Source organism: Hippoglossus stenolepis, chromosome 2 (genome assembly GCF_022539355.2).
Source record: "Hippoglossus stenolepis isolate QCI-W04-F060 chromosome 2, HSTE1.2, whole genome shotgun sequence".
Taxonomy (NCBI): domain Eukaryota; kingdom Metazoa; phylum Chordata; class Actinopteri; order Pleuronectiformes; family Pleuronectidae; genus Hippoglossus; species Hippoglossus stenolepis.
This window is the reverse complement of record NC_061484.1, coordinates 31097087-31116775: the sequence shown is the minus strand read 5'-3', so window position 1 is coordinate 31116775 and position 19689 is coordinate 31097087. Positions and strand designations below refer to the sequence as shown.

General features: G+C 46.9%; 2 protein-coding genes and 1 long non-coding RNA gene across 8 annotated transcripts in view; 1 reads left to right on the top strand and 2 right to left on the bottom strand.

Moving 5' to 3' along the window:
• The window catches only part of LOC118123050, a 1089-nt gene extending 803 nt beyond the window's left edge, over positions 1 to 286 (bottom strand). The window contains exon 1 of the long non-coding RNA XR_004698548.2: positions 186 to 286. This is a non-coding gene — a long non-coding RNA (uncharacterized LOC118123050). The remainder of the gene's footprint in view (positions 1 to 185) is intronic.
• Positions 287 to 2237: 1951 nt separating this feature from the next.
• Positions 2238 to 6859, top strand: LOC118121157 (ras-related protein ORAB-1). Of its 2 annotated transcripts, XM_035176864.2 has the most exons (6): positions 2241 to 2395; positions 3790 to 3862; positions 3937 to 4032; positions 4126 to 4221; positions 4991 to 5122; positions 5316 to 6859. In XM_035176864.2, exons 1-6 carry the CDS (start codon positions 2382 to 2384, stop codon positions 5511 to 5513), a joined length of 609 nt encoding a protein of 202 aa, XP_035032755.1. In that variant the 5' UTR covers positions 2241 to 2381; the 3' UTR covers positions 5514 to 6859. The 2 variants fall into 2 exon arrangements, with proteins under 2 accessions (XP_035032764.1, XP_035032755.1); XM_035176873.2 differs by having other exon boundaries at positions 2238 to 2395; positions 3937 to 4221.
• Positions 6860 to 7630: 771 nt separating this feature from the next.
• Positions 7631 to 18278, bottom strand: aftpha (aftiphilin a). Of its 5 annotated transcripts, none has more exons than XM_035180060.2 (10): positions 18081 to 18278; positions 14237 to 15904; positions 11717 to 11877; positions 11149 to 11278; positions 10547 to 10603; positions 9885 to 10007; positions 9574 to 9637; positions 9353 to 9436; positions 8856 to 8979; positions 7631 to 8761 (listed from the first exon to the last, which is right to left on the bottom strand). In XM_035180060.2, the coding sequence occupies exons 2-10, from the start codon at positions 15866 to 15868 to the stop codon at positions 8620 to 8622; spliced, it is 2517 nt and encodes an 838-aa protein (XP_035035951.1). In that variant the 5' UTR covers positions 15869 to 15904; positions 18081 to 18278; the 3' UTR covers positions 7631 to 8619. The 5 variants fall into 5 exon arrangements, with proteins under 5 accessions (XP_035035951.1, XP_035035969.1, XP_035035960.1 ...); XM_035180078.2 differs by having other exon boundaries at positions 9574 to 9634; XM_035180069.2 differs by having other exon boundaries at positions 18091 to 18278.
• Positions 18279 to 19689: the final 1411 nt, after the last annotated feature.

Sequence of the window (19689 nt, the reverse complement as noted above, 5' to 3'; positions counted from 1 at the left end):
AAGTTGGAGTTAAGCTTCAGAGATGAGACTTTAAATTTAAACAATTAAGATAAAACCTGAAAAAAGGACAATTTAATAATGAGAATGTGAGTGGGAAAAAAGTGTGTGTGTGTGTGTGTGTGGGGGGTAGGGTTAGGCTGGGATGATAATAGCATGTTGAAGCTCCAGCAGACGTAGATACACACCTGGTGCAGTGGGTTCCTCCTGATGGATCCTGGGTTCCTCCTGGTGCAGTGGGTTCCTCCTGGTGCAGTGGGCTCTGGGTTCCTCCTGGTGCAGTGGGCTCTGGGTTCCTCCTGGTGCAGTGGGTTCCTCCTGGTGCAGTGGGCTCTGGGTTCCTCCTGGTGCAGTGGGCTCTGGGTTCCTCCTGGTGCAGTGGGCTCTGGGTTCCTCCTGGTGCAGTGGGCCCTGGGTTCCTCCTGGTGCAGTGGGCTCTGGGTTCCTCCTGGTGCAGTGGGCTCTGGGTTCCTCCTGGTGCAGTGGGCTCTGGGTTCCTCCTGGTGCAGTGGGCTCTGGGTTCCTCCTGGTGCAGTGGGCTCTGGGTTCCTCCTGGTGCAGTGGGCTCTGGGTTCCTCCTGGTGCAGTGGGCTCTGGGTTCCTCCTGGTGCAGTGGGCCCTGGGTTTCTCCTGGTGCAGTGGGCTCTGGGTTCCTCCTGGTGCAGTGGGCCCTGGGTTCCTCCTGATGGACTCTGGGTTCCTCCTGGCGCAGTGGGCTCTGGGTTCCTCCTGGTGCAGTGGGCTCTGGGTTCCTCCTGGTGCAGTGGGCTCTGGGTTCCTCCTGGTGCAGTGGGCTCTGGGTTCCTCCTGGTGCAGTGGGCTCTGGGTTCCTCTTGGTGCAGTGGGCCCTGGGTTTCTCCTGGTGCAGTGGGCTCTGGGTTTCTCCTGGTGCAGTGGGCTCTGGGTTCCTCCTGGTGCAGTGGGCCCTGGGTTTCTCCTGATGGACTCTGGGTTCCTCCTGGCGCATTGATGCCATCGACTGACCCTCACGTTCCTCTGACCTAAATCCAGTTGAGCACCTATTGGACGTCATGTGTCGGTGCATCCGACGCCACCAAGTCCGTCCACAGTCCAGGAGGTGATGATCCAGGTCTGGGAGAAGAACCCCCAGGACTCCATCCTTGGTTCCTCCTGGTGCATCATGTCCAGACGTTGTCAGGAGAACGTGGAGGCACGAGGAGGCCACACCCACTGAGTCACATGATGACTTGATGAAATTCACACCAGTTGGATCAGCCTGTGGTTTCAGTTTGTTACTGGGATGTTCAGTGTGGTTTTGAATCCAGTCCTCAGTGGGTTGATGGTTTTAGTTTGCATTGGTCGTTGTTACGACGTTTTGTTCTCAACTAAATGAAGCATCGCGTTAGTTCATGCAGGACACGGAGTCGTGTGCTCAGCTGTCATCAGCTGTCAGCTGCTGACAGGTGTACGGGTGCCCGTCAGTCACCCACCAATCACAGCCCATTCTCTCAACAAGTGTTCCCTTTAAATACGACCTCCTCCTCACTGATCCCTGCTCGGCTACACTGCCTCTCACGCCCTGCTGCCGGCCACTTGCCTCCACCCCCCCAGCCTCCACCTTTTAGCACTGAGTCCAAACACGGTCGTGGTAAACGATATTCATCTTGAACAAATGTATCTTGCCTGCTACGCCCACCGGGGGGTTCTGCACGTGTTCCCTGTTTTATCTTAGCATGTTGCTAGGCTAATCCAGGGAACTTCCACAGAATGGAGCCACCGCACCGAGCACAGCTGGATTCACATTGTGCAACAACTGGCTGAATCATGACAAATGTTATACTTGAATCTTTCTGTAAGATCTGATGTGTGATTGAAGTTGATCAGTGAGTGTAAATAAAGACGACATCTCAACTTCCTACAGAAATGAAGCTGAAGCATCTACGAGTACGAAAGCTGCCATCTTGTGGTGATGACCTGTGTTTATATCATAAATAACTGATTCAAACCCAACGGATCAGAAACACTTGAATAAACATCAGAGAGAGAAGAACGACCTGAAACGACAGAAACATTTATTTAATGCGTACTTTATATTCGAGTCCGTCCCATCTGCTAACCTGGAGGAGGAGCCAGACACCAGGGGGCGATAGAGACACTTCAGCAGCCGTCATGTCGTCCACCAGACGCGTGAACGCCCATTGCCACAGAACTACACTACCCATGATTCCTCGCGCCTGGTATTTCCGGGTAGGAAGCTCTGACGGCCATATTTGATTCGATTATGCTGTTGTGGCTGCGACAACCAGTTTAACGAGTTCCAACCTAAACGGTGCTGTTCTCCTCCGGTACGAGGCGGATTCAAGCTTCACCCGCGACCGACTCCCTCTGCTCCGGTGACGGACCTGAACCAGCCGAGCTCCACCATGAACCCCGAGTAGTAAGTGACGCTGATCCCGGTTCTGTGGCGACGGGTCCGGCTGAGCTGTCAGCGCACACAGCAGCTAGGCTAAACTAGGCTAGGCTAGGCTAGCGTTAGGCTAGCGTTAGCCGGCCGGGCGGACCGATACGAGATGAACGTCGGCTGCTTCGGTGCTCGGTTAACGGCAGCTTGTCACATGACAGCGTTCATTTTACCGACCGAACTCGTTTTCCGTTCATGTCAACACGCACCGAAGCCGCCCGCAGACGGTGTTTGGCGGGGGCATTAGCTCGCTGACTGCAGGCTCTCTGGAGGTAGCCTCACGAGCTAATGTGCTAACTTCGTAGCGGAGGCTCCGGTCGGTGGCTCCGGTCGGTGGCTCCGGTCGGTGACTCGGTGACGGGGCCCGGTGAGTCTCGTGTCTCTGTCGGTGAACACGAAGCGGAGCGAGACGTCAGAACCGAACCGGAGGTTTAACGGCGAGTCTGCGTCTTTTAACCGCCGCTAACAGGAAGTGGGTCCCGCTCGGTTCGGTACCGTCAGACCGGAACCACCGAACATCCGCTCCTCCGAGCAGCCTGGCCGTTATCGATTCGATTAATCGACCGTTCATTTAGTCGATCAAATGTCAGGTCAGACGTCAGCAGAATGACCTGCCCTGGATGACGTCATCACTCAGACCCCCCCACCTTCCGTCGGAGTCACGTCACTGTCAGAGCCCTGTTACGTCGTCGACAGAAAATCAATGATCATTAAGTTTTCATTGTTTGTTTGGTCGTGAATCAGCTGATCGATCATACCAGTGATATGGATCAATATTCACCAACTGTCACTCGGTCGATCTGCAACTGATCAGCAACGAGATGAATCAATGACATCACCGTTAATTCATATTAATAACTGTTCAAAACCCGCAAATATTCACTTTAGAAAGACAATCAGTTATTAATCAGTTATTAAGACAAGTTTATGAAAGAAGCCGCTGATCAATAAACTAAACGTTTCCATTGATCAGCTGATCTTTGACCTGAAAACTAATTCAGTAAAATAAAATATGAATTGTTTAAGTTGCTGAGTTGCAGAAAAATGAACATTGTTATGATCATTTTATTTGTAGTCTTTTCTCATCTTTAATATTTTATTCTCATATTTCTTCTCTGATGTTTCAAATTATTTGAATTCTTTAATCCTTCATTTTTAACTTGTATCTGTTCTAATGACGCTGTATGAATCAGCTTTTATTGATATTATTATTTATAAACTTTAACGTGCGACGGAGAAAATCTATAGGAAAAGTTTGTGTATCTCGTTGACTTTAGAGAATTTCTTCACATGTCGCAGTTTGAATCCGACGTGTAAAAAGAAATCTGTGAGTTGATTAATGTTTTTATTAACGTGTTGTTTTCTCTCAGTGATTATTTATTCAAACTGCTGCTGATCGGTGACTCTGGCGTCGGGAAGTCTTGTCTCCTGCTGCGGTTTGCAGTAAGTGTCCCACGCGCCTGTTGTTATGACGATGACGCTGCAGGATCAGCTGTGACTCTCGTGTTGTGTTGCAGGATGACACGTACACAGAAAGCTACATCAGCACCATCGGCGTGGACTTCAAGATCAGGACCATCGAGCTGGACGGAAAAACCATCAAGCTTCAGATTGTAAGAGACGCGGGGTCACCGGGTCGTGAACTGATCAGCAGCGCCACATGGTGGTTGTGTTTGTGTATGACGAGCTCTGCTTTGTTTTACCAGTGGGACACGGCCGGTCAGGAGCGATTCCGCACCATCACTTCCAGTTACTACAGAGGAGCTCACGGCATCATCGTAGTTTACGACGTAACAGATCAGGTCAGAGGTCAACATCTCCCTCCGCTAACACACGGCTGAGTGTGATGTCACTCGCTGACGTCAGAATGATCATTTACTTATTTTTATTTTGTTGGAACAATACAAACCTACACTAAATATACAAATAACAAATTCACTGCGGGAAAAAAAGGAAAGCAAAACAAAAGACCACGCCCATCGCCTGGATCTGAGACTCGACTCTATGACATCACTAAGTTTATTCAGGTTTATTGAGCTTCTATAATTAAATCGGACACTTTCTCAGGTGATGATCTCATAAAACTACTTCCTCTTCAACAGTTTGTCAAAGTAAAAGCATGAGACTTTTTAATCTGAAAAGTTGTGGACTTTGGTCTGAAGATTGTGTCTCTTGACAGGTGACACGCAGCATGTGGTAAAACATGTTTCAGCTCAGTGAATAATTCACCACATACGAAACAGTCAACAGCTGATTATTGACGAACGACGTCACTGCGGATAAAACTCAAGAGCAAAGTTTTTAACTTCACTCTGACTCAACGCAAGCAAACGATAAAACAAGTTTCGTTATTGTTGTCGAATGATTCGAATGTTGACATGGATTCGACATGATGTCACAGACATACCCCGGTTGTTATGGAGACCGGGCAACGACTCCTGGTTTTTAGGAAATGTTGGAATCACAAATTGTTTGTGTTTTATTTTTTTCTGAGCAATTTTCAAAGTGTTCCCAGAATGCACTGCTGTCCTGTTGGTGGCGGTATTGACGGCTGCCGTCTCTCGTCCTCAGGAGTCCTTCAACAACGTCAAACAGTGGCTACAGGAGATCGACCGCTACGCCAGCGAGAACGTCAACAAGCTGCTGGTCGGTAACAAGTGTGACCTCACAACGAAGAAGGTGGTGGATTACACCACAGCTAAGGTACGTTGTCTCGGTAACGTGCCCCCCCCAGTAAAACGTGGTCGTGAATACTTAACGTGCGAAACGGGAAACACGCTAACGCTTCTAGTTCGTGTCGGAAATGTCTTTACCTGGCTTTGTTAGGGGCGTGTCTAGTCTGAACTTCTGTTCCTGGTCTCATTACGATGTTTCCTCACTCCTTTTCCTTTACCAGGAATTTGCCGACAACTTGGGAATCCCCTTCCTGGAGACCAGTGCCAAGAGCGCCACCAACGTGGAGCAAGCCTTCATGACCATGGCGGCCGAGATTAAGAAGAGGATGGGCCCCGGGGCCACGACCGGCGCCTCTGAGAAATCCAACGTCAAGATCCAGAGCAAGCCCGTCAACACCTCGTCCGGCGGCTGCTGCTGAGGCCAGAAAAAAACCAAACGCCACGACATTCGAATCAACCCCAGAGCCCGAGACCAGTGTCAATGTTACGACGCTCCACAAGGAAAGACAACCAGAGGGGGGAGGGGGGGGTGAGGGTGGACAGGAAGGAGGACGAGTTTGTTATTGTGCGTGCAGCTACGACACCAGATCTCCGCCCCCAACCTTTCTAAATCAGCAATAGGACGGTAATCTCCGCTAGCGTTTTTTCATCCTACACCAAATCAAAGTCTAACGTTTTTAACAGTGACAGGAATTCACTCGTCTTTCTTTTCTCTCACTCCACTTTTCCTCCGCTCCTCCCTCTCTTCCACCCTCCAAACATCGAGTCCTCTTTGTTTGGCCGCCGCCCGAACACGAGTCGCTGAGCACCTTGAATGAAGCACATGCTTAAAGACCAGCATCACGCATGTTAGAGCCAATCACACGCCCCCTGTTGCGTCACCTGCTCCAACGTCGCCCCTGACAACCACGTGCCAGTGCCTTCGTGGCCGGAGACGACGTCGCGTTCTTGTGTCGTCAACATCTTCCCCTCGCGTGTCCACAGTCGTGATTTGTGAACGAGCCCAGTTTGTATGATAGTTAACATTCCTGTACACACACAGTACGTGTCGGGCTCTGCGTGTGCTCTGCTGGTCGTCATGTGTTAAGCGTGTGCTGCATTGGGAGACGTGTCGTCGGCCGTGTTGATTTCTCTGCTCATGTTTCTCAGCACAACCACAGTAACGAACCTATAAACTGTATATATTTATACATACGTGTAACATGTGATCTGCAGATTGTGTAGGGAAGCGAATGACATGAAACATAGCTGAATTAGTTCCACACGTGATCGGTGGCTGCGGACATAACATTTTTGTGGCACAATGTCTACTATTAAAACAATGAAGGAGATCTTTGATAAGTGCTGCTGCTGCCGTGTGGTTTTTTACTTCTTCTCTGTTCAACCTTTGTTTTCACTGAAACATAATCTGAGAGGAATGATGACCTCTGACCTACATTGGTCAGAAACGTACTCAGTGGCCTCTTTATTCCGACCACGTGTCTTTACAAAGTTTCACTGAAATACTTCTGACCTGCTGCAGGTTTAACATCGTCCAGAGCAGGTTTCTACTGATTTTAGTGAAACGGTTTGGTTTTTAAGATGCTGCAGTTTAATCTAATGATTCTAATCAAGACAAGATCCAACCATTAAACAACGAGCTCAAAGAATTTCCAGTTTAAAACCAACACGAGGAAACATGCCAGTCTGAAAGTTCAGTTCAGTTTTTCTTCCACGTGTGACACATCTTCACAAACAGTTTAATAAAAGATCTTTGTCTGTGTCAGATGATGTGATGACTTTTCTTCCTGTAGAGTGACACCTCTTCTCCAGCTACTCAATAGATCTTTGTAAAACATGAAGAATTAAACTGATAATCAATCAGCTGCAGAAATTGATCCTGATGCTCGTATTTGAAAATACTTTTCCAAAAGTAAAAAACTTAAGAATTTATATCTTTGAATAAACGTCACCTTCACAACTTTTTACAAACTTTAAAAAACTGAACAATTGATGAGAAAATAACGATTCATAATCTTGTCTTTTTAGTGACTCGCTTCATTAAATATTTCAATTCACAGAAATTAAACAAAAGGTTCAATACTAATATTTTTAATTATAACTTTTTCTTGATGGTTCACATGGCAACGCTCGGCCTCCGACCCACAGATTCAATAAAGATGACGACATGACAGCTTCTATAAAATAAACCAAACTAAAGAATCAAAGTAAACGTTTAATAAATGTTTGTAACGATGTTTCTGTCGTTTCAGCTCGTTCTTCTCTCTCTGATGTTTGTTCGTGTTTCTGATCAGTTTGGTTTGAATCAGTTATTTGATGATATAAAAACAGGCTGAGACGTGATGATTGACAGCTGATGCTGACTCAGGATTGGTTCAGTGTGTATGGGCGGGACCTCGATACCACTACCGCACGGACTGTCTGTAGATGACGTCATCACCACAAGATGGCATCGTCTTTATTTCTGTGATTGGCAGCTGACAGTCGCCTCCTCTGGTCACATGACGTCACGTTGAACAAAAACAAAGAGACATTGTCACGTTTTCTCTTAAATTATTTTTATTCCTCGTTTACACTAAAAGTCAAATTTACACACAGAGTCTGAAGAACCTGAACATGCACGACGACCTCGTCTCAGGCTCGTCCAGTGATTCCGTTTCTTCCATAGGAATTGTACGTGTTCACAGTCTGAAGCCACAGTGAACGACGACACGTCCACGTCATCTTTACAATGTGCAAAATCCTCCTGGAGACGGGCCGGAAGCGAGCAGGAGCCACGACGACACGACAGAAAGCACTTCGGTCACGGATTGGTCCCTTGATTCCCTTCAGATGAGTCGACCTTCACCAGAGACTCAGTGGTTTTCATCTAAACGTCCCCTTTTACCCCCCCCCACAACATAACACAGGAAGAGACACGAACCAGGAAGTAAAAGAAAATCAAAGCTCCACAGGACGTCGGCTTCGTTCAAATCAAAAGAAAAGGGGGAGGGGTTACAACAACTTGAGGTCAAAGGTTAACTCAGATTAAAATGGAGTGAAGGTAAAAACAATCTGGTGGTCTCAGTCCATAAATATAGATTTCATATATGTTTATAAATGGTTTTATACTGATCATATATATATATATATTTTTATATTTATTCCACTTCAGTTTGATTCAAAGCTTCAGCCTTTGTTTCCTTCAGACGTAAAATCAGAATCTAAAAAACTAAACGTTTGATCCCTGATTATTTACAACACGATTCTTGTGGATATGAACAACTCGTCTATAAACTACATGAACGATCTCGTGTACGGTTGATGTGCAGGTGGTCGTCCGGCTGTTCCCTCATCAGAACACTTTCGCTTTATTGGAAAAACAAAAGCGCAAAAGTAAAAAAAAACAAGAAAGTTTGAAAGAAAAAACTGCGACGCAGCAAGAAATAAAAAAAATTAAAAAACGACAGTGTTAAAATGGACTAGATCTGTGGGCGGGGCCATGGAGGCGGTAGTCAGGGGGCGGGGTCAGCAGGGAGCCCGGCTTCAGTCCGACGCGGCCTGCGAGTCGAGCGGCGTCAGCGTGGCGGGAAACATCAGCACCTTGGCCTGCATGAAGGAGAGGTCGGGCAGAGCGGCGATGACTTTGGCTGCCTCCTCGCTCAGATTCTCATCTTTCCTCGGCTTCCTGTCCAACGAAGAGACAGAAAACGCTGCCGCGGTTACAAGAAGCATCACCAACACATACCAATAAAAACTACTGAGGCCACGTGACCCCTGACCTGGTGGAGGTGCTGGTCTTCTCCATGGTGGACATGAGGCGGGCGAAGGCGTCCGCCATGCGGCTGCCTGAGCTCCCGGCGTCCAGCTTGGCCGTCGTCAGCTCGTAAAGTTCAGGGTCGACGCCTGAAACAGAGACGAAGAGAAACGTGACAGATGAAGACGAGTCCGATCACATGACCAGACACATTATCCGGACACGAGGAGGTTGTGCTGTCAGAGTTTTACATTCATATGAAACTGAGTCGGTCACACGACGTGAACAGTTCAGTTAACGTCACTTTAGCTTAACACTCATCTTTCTATTTCTATGTAGAGAGTTAGAAACTGTCTCCTTCTGATGATGTCATCAACGTTGAATCCAGACGGCACCTCTGACAGGAGGAAGTGTGTTGTGAGGGACGAGTCCAGGACTCATCTTCATCATCATGGAAGTGATGATGAAGATGAGTCCTGGAGTCTCTCACAGACGAGTGAGAAGCAGAGATGTGGGGGTCACCTGGGATGGATGTTGAGCTGTTGGAGCCCGAATCCTCCACAGGACCAAAGAAATCCAGGTTTAATAAAGATGAGCCTCCACTCGCTGCAGAGCCAGGGGGCGACCGAGGTTAACAGACAGAGAGAGAGAGGAAGTAGAGTCATGCAGCAGAGTCAGAGTTTCTAGAGTCTGAAGAGTTTTCATGCAGCGGAGGAAGAGGAGGAAGAGGAGGAGTCACCTACCGTCCAGAGGGTTGGTGAGGCCACTGCTGCTCCAGTCAAACTGAACGGGCGGCAGCGCCTCCTGCTGGGAGAGAGAGAGAGACAGACAGAGAGACAGAGACAGAGACAGACATGAGGTCAAACAACAGACACAGGATGGCATCATGTCGCTCCCCTGCTGTTTACAGCAGGAACTGTGACTCCTCTGGTGTAAGTGACCCAGTACAGATTGAAGTGTCTGTTTGACGTGTTTTGTGTGAAGAGTCACATCCTGAACAGGATGTGACAGACTAACTCTTTGTTGTAATATTCCTGAGGTGTCGTCATGTCACCTGCACTGAGTCTGACGGACAGGAGCTTTTCTCTGGAGCCACAGGAGACGCCTGAGCGATGGACGTGATCATCTCTGCTGCGGAGACGGGCTTCACAGGCTCTTTGGTGGGTTCCAGCATCCCCTGCAAGTGGAGAACAAACAGTGAGACAATGAAACATGACGAAAACAACGAGACGTCTCAGCAGGTTGAGGATGAACAATCTGCTGAGACGTCTCGTTGATCCGTCCAATGATTGAAACGTCAGGTGAGCTGCTGACGTCCTGATGTCGTCACCACGACGTCAGGACGAAGAAGAACGTCACGTCTGGACTGAACGTGGTCAGAATAAATACAAATATTAAACTCAACGGTTGTTCATTTAAGTCACTGATACAAGTCAGTTCTTTATTTCAGTCATCACATGGACAGTTTAGTTTAAGAACAGTTTCCTGGATCCACAACATTTAGTAAAACATTTTGAAGAAATAGATTTTTTTCCCAAACTGTAAAAACAAGAATCTGATTTTTTGAATCATAGAAATCTCTCTATTCTTCATGTCTGTTTAAAATTGAGAAAAGGTGCGTTTCTTCCATCATTTTATAATTTTGAATCTATAACATGTGACTGTTGATTGACAGGTGCAGGGAGCATGTGCAGAGCTGAGGAGGCGGAGACTCACCAGGCTGGCGGCGTACATGGGCACGATGACCGGCTGCTTCTTCTGACCCGTGAACAGCTGCACACGTTAAAGCAGCAGGTTAGAAAACGTCACTTTGACAGTGACCGGTGGCTGCCAGCAGGGGGCAGCACAGGTCAGTCATCTGTTTGACGACCAGTTCCTGGACTCAGGAAGCTCGGTCCAATAAGCCTTCTGGAATTTTTACTTCCTGAACGCACATTCATAGTTATTGGCTGCTGCAAGTCAATATCTACAGTTCCTCCAAAGCTTCATCTATTTACCAGACACACGTAAATAGGGGGAATCAAACATGTGACATCACAGAGCCTTTAAACGTCAGCTTCTCTGGTAACAATGACGACGTCAGCGGCTGCAGATGATCAATAATATATGATAAACATGTTATTAATGTTCAGGTTGTTTCCTCTCTTCAAGCCACTGACACTGAGGTCAGCAGAGACAATCAGCTGATCACAGCTCGTTAAGATCACATCAATCAATAATCACTACATCAGCTTCAGTAACGTTGCTGTAGGTTTTCAGCTGATCACAGATCTGAACTCAACCTTTATTCATTGACGAGATGAGGATGAAGAACTCACAATATTTCTGGTGTCGATGCCGAGGCAGCAGAGCAGGACTTTGTTACCGTGCGAGCCGCCCCACTGGTACCTGAGGCCCAACGCCTCGTTGATGTCCTGAAGCTGCGTCCACACGCCGCCATGCACCCACCTGTGGCAACCAATGAGACGCGAGGAAGACGAAGTGAGACCGAGCACGGACGAACAAAAGGAAACTAGAATCACAGTCAGTTTAGTGACGTCGGTGACCTTTGACCTCCAGTCCACGTTAACTCCTGAAGCTTTGAAACAAATACAAAGTAAAAGTGTTTTTGATGATGTCACGTTCATGAGGGTGAAACCTGAAAACTTTATTTGTAACAAATTCATCACAACAGACTCATCAAACGTCATTTAGCCGACGCGTTTATCCAAAGCGACTTCCAATTAGTGCGTTCAACATCTACGAGGGGCCATTCAGGGTTCAGCATCTTGCCCAAGGACACCAGGGCTGGGATTCGAGCCGCCAACCTTCTGGTTGGAGGATGTCTCATATTAAATATAGAAATAATAACGACTCAGCCTCATGTTTCCACTGTGTCACACTCGCCTGTTGCACGTCGACCTCGTCTCCTCGGCTCCGGGCTGTTCGTCCTCCGGAGGCTCCAGCAGGATCTTCAGTGAAGCCACCTCGTCCTCCACCAGGGCGGCGCCGGTGCTCTGAGGGAAGCTGCTCTGAAACAGCTTCAGCAGACGAGCGGACAGCGACGCCTGCAAAGAGCAGAGCAGCCGTTCACTCACTTCCTGATTCATCTTTCTCCAACTTGAGGAAACAACTGGTTCAGAAACTGTTTGTTTCTACTGTCACGAACCTGCTCTCAGTGTCTTGGAACAGAATCAAACAAACTAAATGTTTCCTTCTCCCATCATGCAAAAGAATCGTTTTTATGACATGAAGACAGATTCCTGAGCCGAGCGAACGAGACTCCACGTTTCTTCTTCTGTCACAAACACCACATGAAGCGTTTGATCTGACGATGGGCCAAAAGTCGTTGTTTCCAGAGACTGAAAATGTAACTCTTTAACTTAGAGTCAGAGGCTCCGCCCACATTGACGTGTTAAGTTTAAACTCATGTCTGTTGCTATGGTTACGTCTTGCGGCCCAACTCGTATTTTTCCAGCCTGTAAATCAGAGACTCCTGTAAATGCTGCTGGCCTCATTTTGGTTTGAAAACTCTGGGGTTGTGTCACATGTCCTTCCCTGACTTATCACGCTTCTATCGAGTGACTCTTTTATTGTAGAAAATAAAACTTCATCAGATTCAAAAGTGAACACGACACAAACAACCAATCAAAAACAAGGTCCTTCTTCATGTCACTGTGAACGCACACACCGACAAATTTTCATTTTAACACGTTAACATACATCCTAGGACCATGCACTGGTCATGTGGTGTAAACAGGAAGTAGATTGTCTCCTCTGCAGTTGGTTGCTTAGTAACAGAGGAGCAGTGATGGTGAAGAGTCAGAGCAGGGACGACGAGGTGGAACTGTAACTGACAGGAAGTGTTAGCTTTGTGTTCACCGCTGGTAGTCGAGTCATGTGACTGATGAGGACCAATCAGGAAGAGAACGTCAGTTTCTATTCAGACTAAAACACAAACCCAGAGTTTTCAAACTAAAACAAGTTCACACAAGTCTCTGATTCAGAGGCCGGAGAACTCCACCAGGCGTAACCATAGCAACAGTGACTGTTAGAACTGAAGAGGTGTTGCTCTGTTGCAACTGTCAATGAATCTGAACGTGAGAACATCTGAGAGGAATGAGCTTCCCCTCAAAGACCCGACCAGCTCACTGAGGGCGGAGCCTGTGTGGTCACAGTACAATCAGGAGGTCCACCTCCGTTAGTAAAGGTCGTTCATGTCGAACGTTGGTAAACGTCAATATGAACAAACAGGAAGTAAAAACTAAATTTCTCTTTGGGTTTATATTTTTTAAATGTTTATTTAAAGTTCCAGATTTTTTCCTTTCCTGTTTTAACATTTAACTTAGTTTGTGAAGTTTAGCACAATTGTTTATATTATCTATCATATTATTACACATCATATATGAAATTATATCACAGTTACATTAACTTTGTTGTTGAACACATTGATCGTCTTTTCTCAGACGTCAGAGACATTTACAGAAACACGTTTGTGACGTTGTTTGAGTTTTAACTTAAATCGCTGTTTTGTTTCAGCCAATAAACTGTTGGATCAGGGATCATTAAGTGTAAACACAGGTATCAATATGAGTATTGATCAGGTTGTTGTTTCCGACTTACATCATTAATCATAATCCTTGTATTGATGCTTTTAGACGTGAGGAATTTATCCACACGTGTTCCGTGTTTATAGTAAAAACTGATGATTTGAAACAGATCAAACTGTCATTTCTTAATATTTACAAACAGATTAAAATGAGATTATATTAATATCTCCCTGTTGATTCATCATATTTTTATCTTGTGTAATATTTTACAATGTTCCAATGTGAATTATTGAGTTTGTAAATCGTTCTTTATTTCACCTTTTATCTGCAGCTCAAAGAAGAGTTAGTTTGATTTCTGCAGCTTCTCTGATGATCAGGTACACAGGGTTTTTAAAGTGACTTCTTTCCCATCACCAGTAAGAGTTTGCCTGTTTTTTTACCCAGTGCGTCGATGTTCGATGTCACAACGCAACGACAACTGAGGCGCTCTCTCATCTCGCTGTGTGTCAAATTAGCGTGTTCACCTGGGTGTCATGTTTCCATCACGGCTGATTGAAACCGGAGCCGGTCTACTGCAGAGTCATGTGACCCAGGAGAGAAACATTATTCATCACTTCATTTTTTTTAACCAGTGGAAAAGGGGCAAGATTTGTTTTTACTTGAAGTTGATGTAATAGTTCCACTGGAAACTACTCACTGTTACATTAGAGGCTCTGGAAACATGAACACGACAAACAAAATGTGATTTGCATCTTTTGTTTTTGTGCGACAGCTTTTTAGACGTCTGATCTGGATGAACAGATTTTTCTAACACTTCTTAAATAAGAGATGTGACATCATGAGGTGGTAGTTGATGAGCAGCCATGAACCCTCTTACCGCCTGACTGTCCGTGCTGCTCGTTTCCTCGCCGACTGCAGCAGCATCACTTTCATGCCACTCCTCCTCTATGTCCTCTTCCTCCTCTCTGCTCTCTGCAGGGAGAGCGACGCTCTGCTCCGAGCTGAACGCTGCCCACGACTCCCCCTCCTCCTCCACCGGCTGCTCCTGCTCCCCGAAGGCGCTCCACCCTGCATCCTCCTCGCCGTCTGCGCCCTCAACGGCCGAGCTGAAGTTACCGAAACTGTCACTGACAGGGAAGTCTTCAAACTCTCCTTCGTCCTGCCGCTCATTTCCACTGCTGAGGACATTGGGGGAGTTGAAGTCGCCAAAGCCGTTGTCCTCATTTGTGTTTGTAACTTCCTGTACAGGAGCAGAGCTGTGCGGCGTGCTCTGCTCCTGCTGGACGTCCAACTGTTCAAAATCAGCAAAGCCCTGACCGCCAAATGAGTCAGCGTCACCGAAGTCCCCGAAGTCCTCGTCATCCTCTGCCAGCTGGCTGTGGTCAGCGGGTGTGGAGGGCTCCCCCTGGAGGGGCGGGGAGGGCACCGAGCCCGTGGTGCTGATGTCCCCGTACTCCTCCAGAGCATCTGTCGACAGCGGCCGGCCAAAAGACGTCTCGGTCTCTGTCTCTGTCTCATTCCAAGAGCCCTTCTCGTCCGACTGTCCCGCCTCGCTGTCTGCAGTTGTGTCAGGCGAGAGGTCGTTTCCATTGCAGCCCGCAGCGGCTTTGGATTCGTCCCCGTCAACTACGTCCAGCCCGTTCAGAGAGAGCGCTTCATTAGTGCAAACAGCTTCTGAGGCAGAGCACTCCTGTGCAAAGGCTACATCCCTTTGTTGAGAGTCAGCGTCTGTGTGAGAGCCCCGGTCCAGGGCCTCCGTTGGAGCAGATATGGATTCAGGGCCGGACATGTTGGGTCCAGTTCTGTTTGTGTCCCTGATAGTGTCCTCTGAACTTGTACCCTGCTCTGAGTTACAGTGCTGGTCGTGGCAGGACATCTCCGCCACCCAGCTGACCCCTAAGGGATTGTTCGACTCGTTGTTAGTCGTCTGACTGAGGCGTTCTTCAGCATCGGAAAAAGCTGCAAAGTCTGCAAAATCGTCAGCTGGGCTGCTGACCAGGACATTGCCTGTGTCCTCTGTGGACGTTCCTTTTATATGAGAGAGGACAGAATTCTGCGAAGAGGGGCTTCCCTGAACGTCAAACCCGTTTGTTAGCACCGCTGTGCCTTCTCCGTTGCAGTCAGCGAGCTCGCCACCAACTGTGTCGCTCACCGACAAATCCGGGGAGCAGAACAGGACTTTCCTCGTCTCAGTTCTTTCTGAGGGACAACTGCCCAGGTGGCTCGCTGGCACGCCGTTAGCTTTGGGGCGCTCATTCGCGGAGCTGCGGGTGCCGTTTGAGGAGCCGAACCCTTTTGCGCCTCTGCTGTTGATGAGCTCGGGCGGGGAGGTGGCGGTCAGAGCTTGGGTCTGGTTAAAAGTGGTAAGGGTGTCAAACTCTGTGAAGCTGATGCTGTTTGGGACAGCAGAGAAGGTGCCGAAGTCTCCGAACTCATCTTCCTCTTCCTCTGCACCATCCTCCATCGGCGGCGGTGAGGAGGAGTACATGCGTATCACATCTGGCTCCATGATTCTATGGCAGTCAACGAATCCTCCTGGCTACACCTGCGAGAAAAGAAAGAGAAAAGACATGATCAGACCCAAACAACCTGACTGAGCCTCTTCCTCACTTGGTGTACAGGAGGAGGAAGACTACCGCCGTCAGCAGCGCCGCAGGAACAATCAGTTTGGTGTGTGGTCTGAGGAACAGAGCAGCGTCAGACAGTTAATAAAGTAATAAGGAGAAACCAGAGCAGAGATAAACAGAATTAAGATGAGCAGGTTCCTCTTCGTGTGATATCAACTCACGTCTCCTCCGGCTGAACGAGTCTAAAACTTCACACAAAGACTTTAATTCATCTTCTTCTTCGCTCCCTCTCTGTGACACCGACGTCATCATCACAGCCTGGTAAACACAAACCTGTTGTTTACTTCAGCTTCGTTTCTGATGAAAATACATCAGAAATAAGAGGCTTCTCTTCAAAGGATGAAAATGATTGTTGAATGTTCTTCAAATAAATTGTCTTCAATACAATCAAAGTTAAATTTAGTGAGAGATTTGTTTTATATAGTGGATTCATTATTTCCTGATCATTTCTTTGACTGGACAGGTCATCACTCATTTATCACTGGAAACTTTACTCTTTATATTTTATGAGGAGCTGATGGATTTTCAACAGATAAATCGGTTTCTGTCATTTCAGCTCGTTCTTCTCTCACTGATGTTTGTCCAAGTGTTTCTGATCAGTTTGGTTTTCATCAGTTATTTGATGATATAAGAACAGGCTGAGACGTGATGATTGACAGCTGAGGCTGACTCCTGATTGGTCGAGAGCGTGTATCAGCAGGACCGAGATACCACAGCTCCATGGCCCCAGAGAACAAGCACCAGAGAACAAGCACCAGAGAACAGGCACCAGAGAACAGGCACCAGAGAACATGAGAACAAGCACCAGAGAACAAGCACCAGAGAACAAGCACCAGAGAACAAGCACCAGAGAACAGGCCCCAGAGAACATGAGAACAGGCCCCAGAGAACAGGCCCCAGAGAACAAGCACCAGAGAACAGGAATCAGATAACAAGCACCTGAGAACAGGAATCAGAGAACAGGAACCAGAGAACAGGAACCAGAGAACAAGCACCTGAGAACAGGAACCAGAGAACAAGCACCTGAGAACAGGAACCAGAGAACAAGCACCTGAGAACAAGCACCTGAGAACAGGAATCAGAGAACAGGAACCAGAGAACAAGCACCTGAGGACAGGAACCAGAGAACAGGAATCAGAGAACAGGAATCAGAGAACAGGAATCAGAGAACAAGCACCTGAGAACAGGAACCAGAGAACAAGCACCTGAGGACAGGAACCAGAGAACAAGCACCTGAGAACAGGAATCAGAGAACAAGCACCTGAGGACAGGAACCAGAGAACAGGAACCAGAGAACAGGAACCAGAGAACAGGAACCAGAGAACAAGCACCTGAGGACAGGAACCAGAGAACAGGAATCAGAGAACAGGAATCAGAGAACAGGAACCAGAGAACAAGCACCTGAGGACAGGAACCAGAGAACAAGCACCTGAGGACAGGAACCAGAGAACAAGCACCTGAGAACAAGCACCAGAGAACAGGAATCAGAGAACAGGAACCAGAGAACAGGAGAACATGCACCCAGAGAACCAGAGAACATGAGAACAGGAACCAGAGAACAAGCACCAGAGAACAGGCACCAGAGAACCAGAGAACAGGAACCAGAACACGTAGCTCACCTGAAGCTGAATCATTTCCGCCTCGGTCTCCTCACCTGTGTGACGCCAGCAGGCTAATGCGGCTCCAGCTGTTAGCCTGTGGTTTAGCAGGCTAGCAGCTGGATGTGGCTAGCTAGCAGAGGAGCTCGTGTGGCCTCACACTAACTGACAGCGAACCACAGCGAAGCTACATAAACTACAAGGCCCTTCTCTGAGATGGGTGACGGGGGCTAACTAGCTTAGCTTGGCCAGCCTGTGCTCCAGCTGAATGCTCCGTGTATCTGAGGCGTTAGCGGCTGACGCCTCGTTGTTCTGCTGTTGGACGTGTCACGGTCACGGGTTCAGCTCGGACCTGAGCAGACTCTGGACCACTTTGAGACACAAGAGGAGCTAACTGAGCTAACTGCGCTAACTGCGCAGCTAACCGCCACTGGCAACAAGCGGTAGCTTTAGCTTTAGCTCGGTTTGACAGCTGCTGACCAACAGTTCCACTCACCGTCACACACCGGCTGATGACGTCCATGACTCCGTGAAACACCGGACGGTCCGCGGGTCTGCAGCTGGAGCCGGCGGCACCGGGGCGGCACCGGGGCGGAACCGGAGAAGAACCGGAGGAGAACAGGCTGGAAGTGAAGGTTGAGTCAGTCACCGGCTGCTGCTGCGCTGCCTCAGTCACCCAGCATGCACCGGGGCGCAGGAGGGGCGGCTCCGGAGCACGTCGAAGAAATTAATATTATGATAATTCATATTCATAGGATTGTTATAATAATGATAATAACCTGTAATTTATTAGTAAAATATAAATTATCCGATAGAAGATTATTAGCAAAACATCATAAATCACCCGCTTCAAAACCAACTAAATTAGCAGTAAAAACAAAAAAAATGTACTAAAATCTGCTTTAAAATCTTCAAATTCTTAGTAATAGATTAAAAAAATATCTGTTCAAACATTATTGGTAAAATAGGAAATTAAAAATAAAAAGATACAGATGTCTGATAAAAACATTATTAGCAAAATATCCTAAAATATAATGATCTATTTAAGAATCTGGAAATTATTAGTGAAATAACAAATAAATAAATAAATTGAGCCAGATGTCTGATCAAACATTATTAGTAAAATATAAAAAAAACAAATGTACCTACATATTTAAATCAAACATCTGGACATTATTCATAAAGTATATAGAAAATGGAGCCACATCTGGAGCTCTCCTCCACTGACACATCAACATGTATGTAGTTCACATGCAGATGTTAACACGGTCAAAAAGGAAAAATATAACTACGGTAAATTAAACCAAGGTAAGTAAATGAAATACATTTATTTTGTATTGTATAGTATTTCAAGCCTGGATTGTTTAATGTGTTGTTTGAATTAATTGTTTGAGAAAACGTATTAATATCGTCTGTATTATATTATTCAGCCTAATTCAGTGTTTTGATAACTGCTTCCTGATGGACGCTGATATTTACACCTGTGTTTGAAATGAATATTATATTATATTTAACTCATATTTTTATAAAGACCAATAGAATGAAACAGTTCTTCACATTTGACACAGAAGCATTTTCACTGAAATTTTAACTAAATGTTAGAAACTGATGAAGCTTCATGATGAGCAGTGCGACACCTGCTGGTCACAACGGAAAACTACAAAATCCCTGTCAGTATCAGGTAATCAATGTTATTATTTTTTATTCTAAACAAACCTTTGAGGTCATAAGTGATTTAATATGAGCGGAAATAGGATCAGGATCTGTGGTTCAACACTTTTCATCAAACATTACTTTAGACTAATGTGATGTCCTTCATTCCTCAGTTTCACATCGTGTTCGGCGCCATCTTTGTTTGTTGAAACCAGAAATAACCATATTTGGAGGAGCAGGGGGTGGAGCCTGACCGAGAGCTGGCGGACACGCCCACCCACACCTGCCACCTGCACCCATTGGACGGTACTAGCTGTCAATCACACTGTGGTATCCCCACCCCCCCAACACATCCGGTGCTTTATGGTCTGTTTGACTCTAAATGATCATAATTCACTAAATGAACATCAGCTGTGTGAAGAAGACTTGAAACTAGAGACTGAGACAGAAAC

Excerpts from the sequence above, each read along its gene's own strand:
- aftpha (XM_035180060.2), bottom strand. The coding sequence starts at position 15,868 with ATGGAGCCAGATGTGATACGCATGTACTCCTCCTCACCGCCGCCGATG. Across the intron at positions 9,437-9,573 it reads CCTCACCAACCCTCTGGACG|CGAGTGGAGGCTCATCTTTA; the intron begins GTAGGTGACTCC and ends CTGGCTCTGCAG. Across the intron at positions 8,980-9,352 it reads CAGCTCAACATCCATCCCAG|GCGTCGACCCTGAACTTTAC; the intron begins GTGACCCCCACA and ends TCTCTGTTTCAG.
- LOC118121157 (XM_035176873.2), top strand. Across the intron at positions 4,222-4,990 it reads TTTACGACGTAACAGATCAG|GAGTCCTTCAACAACGTCAA; the intron begins GTCAGAGGTCAA and ends TCTCGTCCTCAG. Across the intron at positions 5,123-5,315 it reads TGGATTACACCACAGCTAAG|GAATTTGCCGACAACTTGGG; the intron begins GTACGTTGTCTC and ends TTCCTTTACCAG.